Raw genomic sequence first — 15,372 nt, forward strand, 5'->3', positions numbered from 1 at the left:
CATGATATTATGGGAAATAAGGGTAAAGCTCCAACTTCTGAAGACAAAGAAATGACGCCCTTATATACAGACACCTCCTGTAACAAATATGTCGGTACTACTACTTGGGAAGTCATGTACAGTCTACTTTAGGAAGAAAATCCCAAAATGATGGAGGTTACAACTACTATAGGCTCACATGGGTCTTCTGAGGCGTCTATTACAGAACTAGCATGTTCGTTCTTGCACTGGATAGCGGCGAGGCCCAAAATTCTTCCATACACGGACATGGTTAAATGGGTACTGGATAGCGTTGATGTCACAAATAGACAATTTAAGACTCAGGGTCAAGAACTCACGGAGTCGTTATTTCCACAAAATTTAAGCTTTATATCCTCTAACAAAAAGCGCGCAAGAGGCAAAAATCGCACCAGGGAAGCCCGGATCAAGAAATGGAGGTAGTTTCCAATGCGCAATTCGTTGGGCAAAACCCCTTGAAGAGGAAAGCCTCTAATTGCTCAGTCGCCTGTAAGCCCGGAAATTTGTAGGAAAAAACGCTAAAGGCAAAAGGCAAAACTTGAACTCTAAAACCAGTGGTATTTATCAGAGATATCCTCAAAGTGGTATGTAGATATGTACAACAACTACAAACAGGCTGGAGACAGAAGGCTCAAGAAAAGGTGTTAGGTAAACTTGATTCAGGATAGAGTGAAAGTTGACCAGGTTAAACAGTGATGTTTTTGGGGCACATGGTATTGTGCACCCATAGTATTCTGCCCATGGTATTATATGTAATGGAGCTTATAAAAGGCTGCATTGATCTCATCAGGCACTATAAACCCCTAGCATCAAAGAATCCCTTTAAAGCCAATATCTGGCTCTGATACCAGTTGTTAAGAAATTTACTACATAACATAAATAGTTACTGAGAGGAATAAATATAAAATTAACCAGCAACAACCATAAACACATAAACACAAATGTTTATCTGGGAAAACCCCAAATCCGGGGAAAAACCCAACCTAATAAGATCTTATTAGCATTGGCCAAAACCTTGGCCAATCCGACCAAGTGAGCCTTCACCGCTCACCTCCAGGTCTTGCATTACAATGACGTCCTTCCAGCCTTTTATAAGCTCCATTACATATAATACCACGGGCATAATACTATGGGTGCACAATACCATGTGCCCCAAAACCATCACTGTTTAACCTAGTCAACTTTGACTTTATCCGGAGTCAATTTTACCTAACAATTCCCCCCTTAAACTTGACTTGGGGTTCCTTGCTAACTCCAGCCAAACCTACAAAGTGAGACAATCCCGCTCACTCTAGCTCTTACCCCCCTCAGAGTTTTTACCCGGGGTATTGTTAACCCGACATCCCCCCTATCACCTAGGTCTAACCCAAACTTTACCAGTGATCACCGAGGGCTACACATGCCTTACCAGGTCTTACAGTAGTACACCCACTTTCCTATTTCATTTTCCTTCTCTTCCTTTTCCTTCTTGCTCCAAATCTAAGGTATGTCACAATGCTCCAAGAGTGCTCCAACAAAACTCTAATTGTGAAAGAGTATAAGAGAGATAGAATAAAATAGCTCCACCATAGAACTATCAAAAGCTCAAGTACTGACAAAAGCTGTGAATTGATCCTCATAAACCTTTTTATCATTGAGGCCTCTATTTTCTTCATTTTCTCTATTTTTCCTTCTATTTCCTCCTCACATGAAACATGTGACCTTTCACCTTCATTTTCTCATCTTTTCCATTATTTCATAAATAAAATGTCAATTAATGCCACTTTGCCTTTGCCATTTCCTTTGAAAATTTCCATAGCCATTTATTAATCATAATTTATCCCTATTACTATGCTTTTTTTCCAACATTCATCTTTGAATATGTGTCCCGTGACCTTGGTCTTTTTTTCTCTTTATTAACTTTATTACATGGCTTTTTAACTAGGGTTGTTATATTCATAATACGATTTTGTCTTTAAATATAAACTGAGTCCCCATTTCAATGTTACTGCAGTGGCTCCATTATTCCCCCACTGGAGCTTGGGACATGATTCAAAAACGATATTACGAATAGACGTACAATATTCCACACCTTCCAAGTCCTCTAACTCAGAGAACTCAAAAAGACTAAGGATGCGAAGCTTTGTGCACTGCGTCAACCCTCTTATGTTCTTCAGCTTCAAACATCTATGTAACTTCAACTTCTCCAAAGACCTCAAATTGTGAACCCCTACAACCTCTTCTAACTCACATTCACCATAAAACCACAATGTCTTCAAGTTCCTAAAGTCACGGAGTGAGTGGGGGAGTTCACTTATGGGACATCTAAATATGCTCAACTTAGTTAACTGAGTCAATAGTCCAACAAAATAGAACAACCATTATATTCCCAACAATTATTTAGGTAGAGTGTCTTCGAGTTACTCAAGTCACGGAGAGAGGGAGGAGTGAATATTTCAATCTCCCCACACTTAAAGGAAATATTCCAATCTCCCAACACTTCGTCAAATTTATGTGCTCAAGCATGCTTATATTTATGATTGTTTCCCTTGACATGGTTAAGTGTGGACATTCACTCAAGTCAAGATATTTAAGTCTAATTAAATTCCCAAATGTTTTTGGCAACCTCCCCAATGGGAGTAGTATGAGACATCAAAGGAATATGGGAGTGACTTCATATTTACACAACGGAATAACACCAAGGTCTTCAATGACTAAATATGACAAAATTCATCTGGAGATCTTAATATTGTGTGTAGGAGGTTGTACGCATAAACCCGTTTGAGGTATTGAATATGGGAGTGATTTCATATTCACGCAACAACCTAACACCAAGCTCTTCAATGAATGAAGATGAAAAAATTTGTCTAGAAATATTAATATTGTGTGTAGGAGGTTGTACGCAAAAATCCATTCGAGGTATTGAAGCTTCCCTATAGAGTTTGGAATATTACAGAGGTCGCAAAAATCTCTAAATCCCACAACTGCCAAGGTTCCTACAAAATGTTCTGTGTTTCAACTATAAGAAAGATTCCTATCCACAAACCCTACCAAATTTTTTTCAAAATCATATGGTGCCATATTAAATGCAAATTAACAATAGAAAGTTTTAACTCAATAAATTTCTAAGCGCCTCACATTCACCTTCCCATAGTGATGTCCATTCTTCCTCGCTTACTTCTAAATCCCTCAAGTTCTTCATTGGAATCCAACAAGGAATATAAGAGTAAGCACAGTTGTACCAACGAAGCCATGCGATATTTGGTAAGTGCTCCCTTGTCAAAATGCACTCCAAGAGACCATATTCGCTATCAGGAACTTGTAATATTCCTCAATGCCATGATATTTCTAACAACCTATTTTCATGCTTATCATCATTTCTATCGGTTTCAACCATCCTAATTCCCCACACTTCAGTTATTACCTATTCAATCACAAGAAATTATGAAGAATTAAAAATTATACACAGATTTTGATTTCAATAATTTATACAGATTTGAATGATTTAGCACTTACAAGGGATGGCTATAACAAGTCATTGAGGATTTTAATCCCACACACTAATCCCAGAGCCTTGGCAATATCTCTTCCCATATCATGAAGGTATCACTTTGTCTTAATGCATATGTATCACATTCTCATTATCCATTGTCTTAATGCATAAGGTATGTCATTTTCCCTTAGCCTTCTCATTTCCTTTCCAGTCACGCTTTTCCTAGGCTTACACTTTGACTTCTTATAGAAATTCTTCAATTTCCATATGGATTCCTCCAATGACTGAGGCATATCAAAATCAATCTGGTCTCTGAATACTACTAGAAACCCACTAATGGACCTTTCAATATTCGCCTTCTCATCCTTAAGATAAGGCACATACCTCAACAACTCTAGGAATCTACTTGTGTACTCATCATCTATCATAGAAACCATCTTCAACTCATATAAAGCCTTAGCCCTGTCATCATAGTATCTTTTAGACAAGTATTTCTCCTTGAAAAGTCTCTCAAACTCATCCCAAATAAACTCCTATTCTCTGATGCTTATGATATTATTCACATCCTCCCATCGAATATTTACTTTCCCTTTGAGACTGAAGGTATCGATCTTGGCTTTCATATTATATGAATAGTCATGCAATCTGAAGAACTTTTTCATCCCAAGAAACCATTTTAATACATATTATGATAACTTCATCTCTCCATCAAAAGTAGGAGGCTTGCATTTCTTGAACTCCTTTGGTAAGTACTCACTCCTCCTATGGTGTTGGCGGTGATGATGATGATTTCTCCTAGAAGAAGAACTAGAATAAAATCCATACATACCAGTCCTCCTGTTAGGTGTATCTAAGAATCTTCCACTCTTCATTGTATCCTCCCTATCCAACTTGTGTCCTCTATGAGACTTGCTACCATCATCCCCATTATTCTTTTCCTCCTTCCTATCTCCATGTCTGACCCCCATCTATCCTTGCTTTTGCAACTCTGAAAGGATCTAGAGAATCACTGCATTAACCTCTGCTTGTAATTCCTAAGCTATGGAAAGCCTTTTTTGTGCCTCAATCAACCTAGTATTATTTTCCTTGTAACTTCTAATATCTTCCCTTCGACTCCTCATTGTATCTACTAGATTAGGAGAATACTCTTCTCCTTGTTGCTCAACTGACTTTTCCCATTCCATAGAATTCACATCAAGCCTAAAAGGAGAGTAATGTGAACTATAGTTTACCATCCCACGCTTCATAGTTGGCCTTCTATTTCCTAAAAACATGTCATGTTAGCTAAACCAAATAGATACCATAATCAAAATCATACCTCAATGAAGTTCAGGGGAGGCTATCACATATGCACAAATCAGTCCATATTAGCATGTTATATATATATATATATATATATATATATATATGTGTGTGTGTGTGTGTGTGTGTGTGCACGCATGCAATGACATCATATCAACACCATGCATGATAACAAAAATGAAATAATTATCACATGCATGATAACCATAACCCTCATTATGCATGCATAACAATATGTATTTAGCCCATCCATTCCAAGTGTTTGAACCTGGAAGCTCTAATACCAATATGTAAGCCCCCACCCCATATTTACCCACTTTCACAAGCTCTCTAGGATAAACATGAGTTGGTTGTTACTATGACATGACCTGACCTCTAAGTTCTAGTTGTGGAAGTGGAGCGCACAAACTGAAAGCTTACTACCATCCCTCAGGGACTACAGATCACTTAGGAGCCTGAGAAACACCCCAAGTGATCAATCGCTTAGTTGCATTAGATAAATGTTGAGGTCTAAAATGGACCTAAAAAAATGTACAACCAAAATATAATCTATAAGAACCAATAGGATTCAATATGATGATGTCAGCCATGGGGGATGATTCACCATTTTTGGAGTTAAAAAGTAAAAAGATTAAAAAAAATTCAACCTATATTTTCAACTTATCTCCGCATGGTTTTACTCAAATTTTGAGTGGGAGTACTTGTTGCATGAAAAAATTAATTCCTCGTACAAAGAGTGCCCATGTTGCATACTTTTGATGAACGTTGCTACATAAAAAATAACAAATACATGAAAAATGTGATTGCGATCATATTTTTTCATGTATTTCTCATTTTTGCTATAGCATTGTCCATCAAAAGTATGAAATATGTGTACTCCTTGGATGAAGAATAAAAATTTTCATCCTATGAGTGCTCGCCCTTGAAATTTGAGTAAAATTGTAGGGAGATAAATTGAAAAAGTAGTTTTTTTTTTCTTTTTCCTCTAAAATTTGATGATGTAATCTAATCTTACTTTATTATTTCCGTTATTATTTTATAATATTTCTTGGGAGGCCCATTTTAGACCTAGAAATTTCTCTAATGGAACTCTTTTTCACTTACCTAACTCCATAACCACACTCTTGACACCTCATTCATGTGGTTATGAGGCCCCAACTGCACCCACAAGCCTGTCTACCAGCAGTTATGATCCAAAATACCTTATTTTGTGCATGCAGTGGTGAGATCTATGCTACTTTTCTTGGAAAGCCTCTAGACCATTGCCCATAATTGCATGTAACTTTCCATAAACATAAATAAGGTGATAACAAGGCTAACCATTCAAAACTTGAACAAGATATTGACCAGAACATGCCTAGTGCATGATAGACATTTCATCAAACATATGGTAAATATGAAAGCTATAGGTCATGAATGCATATTTGATCATAAACTTCTGAAATTCATTTTAGAATCACCAAGAAGGCTCAATTCCCTCTCAAGCTAGCTACAACACCACTTATTAGCCTTGCATTCATCAACCATTCAAATACTTAGAAAATCTTGAACAAGAGTCATAGCTAGAGCACATCATAGAACCATGATTATAACCAACATATAACCATAATAGAAACCATGACAAATCAACCATAAAATCAACATAATAATAAGCACATTGTGCTCATTAATCACATTAGGAAAATAGCTCATATTAAAATATGAAAAATTCAACCAAGTCAGGGACTCCACGTACCACCCGACCATAGATTGGGTTGAAATAAAGCTTTCTTTCAGCCAATCACCCCTATGCCATATCCCAAACATGAATGTGGGATATCATGTTATAAACCAAGGCATAATCAAACAGTGAATCCAGAGGCTAACCACCTCCACCCTTAAGCTATTGTGATCTCACCTAAACCGGTCCCAAGATCACAAAACCAAACCAAGCTTGGGTGCCTCAGAATTTCTTCACCATTCCTTGAGGAATTTTCCTCTCTCCACTCACGTGTCAAGGGCTTCCCGTAGAAAACCATCTCCACCCCCAACGATTGGGATTTTCCTGAGACCACCTCATTATGAAACTGCCCGATAATACAAATCTCAACTAAGAATGAATTCAATCACACCATGACTATCCATGAAATGAAAAGGAAAGGTTGAAACCACTGTCAAACTAGGAAAACCCCATGCCAATGAAAAAAATGAACAAATGCATGTACCATGTATTAACATCCCATCAAGGAAATCACACATGCAATCTGTTACCTGCAAAATCATCCTCTTGAAGCTTCTGATCCAACCTTCTCCTTGCGCTCCCTTGCTTTCCTCTTCTTTCCTTTACTTTTCCTTCTCCAAATCCAAGTGAATGTTGCAATGCTCCAAGAATTCTCTAAGTGTGCTAGAATGTATGAGAGCCAAAAGCTAAACTGATAAAAGTTGTGAATTATTTATTTTATCCCTTTTTATCATTGATGCCTCTCTTTTTCTTCATTTTCCTCTAATTTCCTTGCATGCAAATTTGTGTCTCTTCACCTTCATTTTCTCTTATTTTCCTTGTTTCTCATAATTAAATGTCAATTATTGTCTCTTTACCTTTGCCAATACCTTTGACAGTTTCCATAGCCATTATTGAACCACAAGTGATGCCCACTATAGTGTTTTCCCAACATTTAGCTTGGAATATGTGTCCCATGACCTTGGTCTTATTATTTTTTCCTTTCTTATCCTTTATTACATGAAACTTTAACCCGGGGTTGTTACACATATGACGAGAGGTAATGTTTAACCATCACAAAAAAATGTGGTTGATTAAGATTTTAACAATATATAATAGTCCCTCTAATGAAGGATTACATTGAAGAGTGGTTTAAAAGGCCTCTTAACAAAATTGTTAATATTGAGTAAGTGCATGAGTAGTTAAATTAATGATGTTATGAAGACCACATAAATACATGCTTCTACAACAACTATAGGAAGATGATCAGTTCATTCTATTCATCATCCTTTTACAGTTTTGTGAGTGTTCTTTGTTCAATTTTGAATGAATTCCCCATTTTCTTCCCTATCTTTGTAAATCCAAACCTTTATTGTAACATATTTCATTCTTCTAGATACCCTTATGTTAATTGGTCTATGGGAGCCCAACCCTAGTCCCTTAGGGACGAACATATTTATATTTTAATTAGGTATCAAGATTTTATAAAGTGATTTAAGCACTTAACTTTATTTAGAACTTAAAATTATGTAAACTTATTTTTTGACTCTCACAACAAATTGTTTTCAAGATAGAATCTTATTTTAGGTTCTAATACTTCCTAATAAATAATAGGAATCTCGTGAATCTCTTCATATTCCCTTATGAATTTAAATGCATGAAAGCATTTTATAGCTCTTTGAATATCTTGACCATGATCTCTTTATTTTTCTATTGAATTCGCTCCAAAATGTGTCCCCTCATGATATGTGAATGGATGAATGCAATGGAATTAATCTTGAAAATACATCTATTTATGTTATCGTTGTTTTATTTTTATTTTCAAATAACCTAGTCCACTCGCAGATGCATGTGCTAAATGTTTACATTTTGATATTTGAGTTATTTGAATATCTAAGTGTGTGAAAAGAGGAGTACCACTTCTATACAACTTCATAGGAAACTTGAAAATTAAGCTCTAGGTGGTTAACTCTTTTCCCCTATTAAGAAGAGACATCAACAAGAGCCTAGTCCCATTGATACAAATTGATTCAAACTCACTAGGAATTGGTTCAAAATCATGAAGAATAGGGATTTTTAACCCAAAACTTCGCAATAAATAGGACCACAACCTATCATTCCTTTCAGTTGGGTGACACACCACACATCACACATATTCACAATTGATTACTAGCAAGAATATAAACATTCCATAGTCATCAAAACCAAGTCTAAACTCTAATTCATTCGATGTTCATCACATAATATTCACATTTAACATGGAGGAAGGGTTCCCATTTCACACAACATTCATATTCATAAATAAATGAAATTCAATAGTTAGGAAATCCATGTTATATATTCATCACACTAATAATGCATATTCAATATGACAATACCATTGTTTTCGTCCTACAAATGCACACATACACAATCAATTGAGCATCATATATAAACACAAAGTATTGAACAACATTTACAATTCATTTGTAGGATATAAATACATTTATCTATTATTCTTAATATGGCTAGAAACTAAATAAGGGAGTTCCACTCTCCACCCTATTGTAGGCACAACAACAATGCAAATCTCTTGTAGCTAGCCATCCCTAAGCTAGTTCTGATGTCTAGAGGACACTCCACTTAGGGTGCTACACCAAAGGGGAAATTTAGGGTAGAGATTGAAGGTTAATCTCCTTCAATGGTTGGGAAATAAGGATGTCACATCTCGAGCCTCAAGTCAGTGCTCAATACACAACAAGTATGGTGATTGAGGCATGCATAACGCAAAGGGAGGCCCCTTCACTAGTTCCTATGATCCCTCAGTGATCATCCTTTTCTATGTGGTTCATATGCACAAAACAAACAATTAACAAAGTTCTCCTCTACATCCTAACTCAGGTAGAGGAATTCTCTCAATGGTTTTTTTAGTTATCACCAAACACACCTATATTTTGCATTAAAGTTTTCCAAAATATAGGTTATAGGTTCACAATGTTTTCAATGGTTTAGATCACACAACCAATTTGGGTCTCTCTCTCTCTATCGCTACCAATACTCTTTGGCTTCCAAGAAAAAATCGCTCCTCTCCCATTCTTCGCCATAAGTGTTTTTCATCACGCAGTGGTTCTATGGTTTCCATTTCGAGACGTAAAGTCAACCTGGTTACTGTGAGGTACACAACCTAGGTTTAGGTGACTCTTGTACCTCAATCCCCATTCCTCATAACTACATAGGGAAAGGGGTATGAACATTAAATTTAGGGAAGGCTAGAAAACTTCACAATCTCCCTCACAGGTTTCCTAAAGTTATCCTTCTAGTAATTAGGATCCATATATGCATGTCCTCATATTTATCTTCAATAATTTATAATTAAATCAACAAAATGCTTACATCAAATAGTTTGGAAATATATTCATGTTGGCTCTCCAACATTACCACATTTTAATTACAATGCAAAATTTAGGGAATTAGAAAAAAAGATATTGCAACAAGTCAGTTTTCTCTTCTAACTTTAATTATTAATATTTTTTTTACAACTCTAACAATAATATGCGATTTATTTTTCATCTATTTAATTTATACATCACTATATATATATATATATATATATATATATATATATATATATATATATACATATACATATACATATACATATACATATACATACATACATACATACATATACATATACATATATACATATATATACATATATATACATATATATATATATATATATATATATATATACACACACACCCATATATATATTAAAGTGTATATACATTAATATAAACAATATTAATTAATCATGGCATTCACCAATACATTATTTTATTAGTTGCTTTACTTTTGTGATGAAATATTTATGTTTTATTGTTTTTAGTTGAAGTAAGTTATATTTAAACTAAGCAGCGATACTAGCTACTATGTAGATCTGGTTAAAATTTATTCTGAAATTTATTTATCAATATTAGTAGAAATAAAAATATTCCAATTTTTTTTGTTAAATAGTTTAATGTTTTTTATTTAAATGGTTTAATGTTTTCTTCAATTGTCCAAATTTTTAACTACCAACATTTCATTATTTTTGAAAAACTAATTATTAAAATCTTAATTTTTAGTGATTAAACTTCAATTTTATATTTATTTATTTTTACACAACCTTAAAATCTATCCTAATCTAATTGTCATACAAGTATGGAGATAACTATTGTGGCTACTATTAACTAATACATATTTACAAATCAATATTATTAAATCATGCCATATAAAATGAATAACTAATAATTAATAAAGGCAAAAAAATTTCATACTTTTAAATCTTAAAAAATAAGATATTTTTTTGTTTATATCCAAAAATTACACACTTTTAATCAAACAAAAACATTCTGAATCATACTCCAATAACACTATTTATTATCTTTCCCTCACTAATCCGTTGAAAATTTTAATAAAGGCAAAAAAATTTCATACTTTTAAATCTTAAAAAATAAGATATTTTTTTGTTTATATCCAAAAATTACACACTTTTAATCAAACAAAAACATTCTGAATCATACTCCAATAACACTATTTATTATCTTTCCCTCACTAATCCGTTGAAAATTTTAATAAATAACGATATACACAAGGCCACTATTTATTATATATGAATCTCTAATCATTAAAAAAATTTGTTAATAAATAACGATATACACAAGGCCACTATTTATTATAAATGAATCTCTAATCATTAAAAAAAATTGATAACTAACGATAATAATCAACGCGTTGTAATCCGATTCCGACAGCTAACAGTATGTATTCCACTGCACTGCTAACGAAAGAACATCCGAATAATCAATCATTGGCCAACGCATTTAGTTAATTAGTGCAAATCTTGGAAGGCCGTAAAATATACACATGTAGCTGCTCATTATCACTAATGGCCACTCTTGGAAGACTGATGGTAATCATTTCATTGCAAAACTGTTTTTTCACATTGCTATTCAATGCAAACAAGAATCCCCTTTCATATTACTCCCCCACCCAACTGGAGCTTGGGACTTCTTCTGACAGAGAGCCTACGAAACAAGAATCCCCCTTTCAATCGTTGCTGCAGCTGCTCCATTACTCCCCCACCGAACTGAAGCTTCGGACATGCTCCGACAACCAGCGTACGCAAAGACGTACAATGTTCAACACCTTCCAAGTCCTGTAACTCAGAGCACCTAAGAAGACAAAGGTTGCGAAGCTTTGTGCACTGCGCCAACCCTCTTATGTTCTTTAGCTTCACACATCCATCTACGTTCAACTCCTCTAAAGACCTCAAATGTTCAACCCCTGGAAGCTCTTCTAACTTCTCTTCACGGAACAGCAACAACGACTCCTCCAAGGACCTCCAATGTTCACTGCGCAGCGACAACACCTTCAAGTTCCTCAAGTCACGGAGCTCTGATGGCACAACTCTGGTGAACAGTCAAGTGAGTCAAAAGTCCAAAAAGCTGGACAACATTTTAATTTCGTGCAACAAGACAGGGACAGGTTCCTCAAGCCACTGAGAGAGGGGGGAAGTTCGCTTATGGGACAACTCGTTATTCTCAACTTAGTCAACTGCCCAAAAAAAGCCGGCAAACATTTCAATTCCTTGCAATCACTGAGATATAATTCCTTCAAGTTCCTTAAGTCACCGAGAGAGTGGGGGAGTTCGCTTATGGGACATCCCTGGACTCTCAATTCAGTCAACCGAGTCAACTGTCCAACAGAAACATTTCAATTCCTTGCAATCAAATAGAAATAATGTCTTCAAGTTTCCCAAGTCACCTAGAGAAGGGGGGAGTTCGCCTATGGGACAACTCCTTATTCTTAGCCAACTTAACTGAGTCAACTGTCCAACAGAAGCCGGCAAACATTTCAATTCCTTGCAATCATTCAGCCACAATGTCTTCAAGTTTCCCAAGTCACCGAGAGAGGGGGGCAGTTCGCTTATGGGACAATCATCTAGCGCTAATGTCTTCAAGTTCCTGAAGTCACCGAGAGAGGGGGGCAATTCGCTTATGGGGCATCCCCAAACTGTCAACTCAGTCAACTGAGTCAACAGTCCAACAGAAGCCGGAAAACATTTTAATTCCTCGCAACCATTCAGCCACAATGTCTTCAAGTTCCTCAAGTCACTGAGCGAAGGAGGCAGCGTGTCCAGCAAAGGGCTTCCTACATCCAGAATTTCCAAATTGCTTAGCTCTCCAATTGCATCTGGCAATTCTTTTATATTTGTCCCTGACAAGTATAATCGTTCCAGCGACCTTTGGTGTGCTACTTTGAAAGGCAATACTTCAATCTTCGCACAGTGTTGCAGATTTATGTGCTCAAACGTGCTTATATTTCCCAGTGTTTCGGTTGACATGGTTAACTTTGAGCAATAGCTCAAGTCAAGATATTTAAGCTTAATTAAATTCCCGAAGGTTTCTGGCAGCTTCTCCAAATTGGACCAGCATGAGAGGTCGATGCGTTGGAGGTTTCGTAGATCACCAAAGGAATCTGGGAGTGACTTCATATTTTCGCAGCTGCTCAACACCAAGATCTTCAATGACTGAAGACGAAAAAATTCACCTGGCAATCTTGATATTGTGTGTTGGTAAATCGAACGCATGGAAATCCGTTCGAGGAACTGAAGCCGCCCTATAGAGTTGGGAATATTACAGAGGTTGCCTCGAATCTCTAAATCCCGCAACTGCAAAGGTGCCTGCAAAATGTTCGGTGTTTCAACTACAATAAAGATTCCTATCCAGTAACCCTTCCATTCTTTTTCAAAATCACATGGTGCCATATTAAATGCAAATCAACAATACAAACTTTTAACTCAAAAAATTTCCAAGCACCTGCCATTCGCCTTCCAACAGTGATGTCAAATTCACTCCGACTCCATACCCTTCCTCCCTGTACACTTCTAAAACCCTCAAATTCTTTACTGGAATCCAGGAAGGAAGAGAAGAGTAAGGACAGTTGTACCAACGAAGCCATACGAGATATGGTAAGTGCACCCTTGTCAAAGTGTGCTTAGGGAAGTTGCAATATTCCTCGATGCAATGTTATATCTGAAACCCCATTTGCATGCCTAACATCTCTAATTCCCCGCACTTCGCTTATTACCTGTTGAATGACGAGAAAAGATGGAGAATTAAAAATTGTACACAGATTTTGATTTCAATAATTTATAAAAATTTGAAAGATTTAGCACTTACAGATGATGGCTGCAACAATTCATCAAGTTTGTCTATCCCACGCACCAATCCCGGAGTATTGGCGATATCTCTTCCCAGATCACGAAGGTGATCATGCATATGTATCACATTCTCACTATCCACTTCTACTAAACACCTGTCTTCCAAATTTTGAAAACCTTTCCACTTGCACCCGTCCCATATTTTGACAGCCATATCTCTTTTTTCTCCAATGAAAAAACATGCAACATCTAGGAATATCTCCCGCTCCTCCCGATCGAGTGCCTCGTAACTAATTTGCAGTCTCTGCTTTATCTCTGTGGGAAGTATCCGTTGAAGTTTGTCCAATTGGTCTTCCCAGTAAGATTCGTTCTTTCTTCCACAAAGAAGTGCCCCAAACACTTTCAAAGAGAGAGGCAGTCCCTTGCAGGCAACTAAGAACTTATTTACAAAAGATTCAAATTGTGAGAGTGGGTAAGGCTGTTTGAAGGCATGGAAGCAGAAGAGTTCTCGGGACTGTTGTTCATTCAGCCCAGTCAGTTTATAAATGGATGAGTTTTCAATTCCTGAGCTTGTGAGAATATCTTTATATCGGGATGTAATCAATATTAAACTGTCTGACGGGATAACAGTTTGATCTGGCAAAAGTGAATCAATCTGATCCACTTGATCTACATCGTCTACAACTATTAAGGCATGACAAGAGGAGAGATTTTGTTTAAGCAGCTCCATACCTTGATCGATGCAGTCTATTTCTGGATCTGATCCAGTCAAACTCTTGAGAAGTTTTCTCTGCAATGAAATTAAAGTGCCCTTACCTGCGTTTTCTCTTACATCCGAGAGAAAACAAGATCTGTTGTACTGTGAACTCTTTCGATTAAAGAGTTCTTTTGCTAGGGTTGTTTTTCCTAGACCACCCAACCCAACAATTCCCAGGACGGGAGGTTTTCCACTCTGCTCTTGTTGCTGCAATAAAAATTCATTTTCAAAATGTTGTACCTTTTCATCTAGACCCGTTGGATATTTGGCTACATGCAAAGGTGTCTTTTTCACTCTCTTCAAAACCTCTTCAACTACTAAATCCAGCAACTCTCCTTCATCGCTGGTTATTCACAACAAAATATAATAAAGCTATTAAGAAAAAAATCTTTACAGATATCTATCCAAACATAAAGCAATACAATACCGCGAAATCGAGAGATAAGGTGGAGTTCTCACCCGTTGCAGGACTCGCTTATGTGTGAAACGGTAGCAAGAACATTTCTCCAACTGTCAATTGTACTGGAATCGTATCACAATTTCTTTTGGAGAGGTTGTTCATCATAAGTCGTCTTATTTGCCAGTGATGGTAGGGCTTCAGCATACTTTCCATGATTGCTCTTGGTCCACCTAAGCTTAGAGGGCTTGACACCATAAAATATAGGGATAATCGTCTTTCTCGATTCCAGCATTTGGAGGAGTTCATTGAGAGACCAATTAGAGTCTGCATATCCAGGAGAGAAAACCGCCACATGGACGGAGGCGGTCCTAATAGCGCTTTCTAGTCAAATACTCCCCAACTTGCAAAACCTCCTGATCTAGAAAGACTTTCAATCCCTGTGAGACAAGGCGACGATACAGATGGCTGACAAAGGTTTTCTTCACATCAGGCCCGCGGTGATTAAGGAAAACTTGATAAGAGAGACAGCCAGCAG

The 15,372-nt window shown here is 36.5% G+C and overlaps 1 protein-coding gene across 1 annotated transcript; it reads right to left on the reverse strand.

The window, feature by feature from the left end:
- Positions 1-13,514: 13,514 nt before the first annotated feature.
- On the reverse strand, positions 13,515-14,794 carry LOC149143717 (disease resistance protein L6-like). The gene is made up of 2 exons (XM_089451917.1): positions 13,700-14,794; positions 13,515-13,607 (listed from the first exon to the last, which is right to left on the reverse strand). Exons 1-2 carry the CDS (start codon positions 14,408-14,410, stop codon positions 13,515-13,517), a joined length of 804 nt encoding a protein of 267 aa, XP_089308043.1. The 5' UTR covers positions 14,411-14,794.
- Positions 14,795-15,372: the final 578 nt, after the last annotated feature.

The sequence above is a fragment of the Pinus tabuliformis genome, chromosome X (assembly GCF_031772625.1).
Source record: "Pinus tabuliformis cultivar Carrire ecotype Pingquan chromosome X, CPIR1, whole genome shotgun sequence".
In the NCBI taxonomy this organism is placed as follows: Eukaryota; Viridiplantae; Streptophyta; class Pinopsida; order Pinales; family Pinaceae; genus Pinus; species Pinus tabuliformis.

Bases quoted from the DNA above. Each gene is read 5' to 3' on its own strand.
- LOC149143717 (XM_089451917.1), bottom strand. From the start codon at position 14,410: ATGGAGCTGCTTAAACAAAATCTCTCCTCTTGTCATGCCTTAATAGTT. The intron at 13,608-13,699 runs GTAAGTGCTAAA...GTCATTCAACAG, and splicing joins AATTGTTGCAGCCATCATCT to GTAATAAGCGAAGTGCGGGG.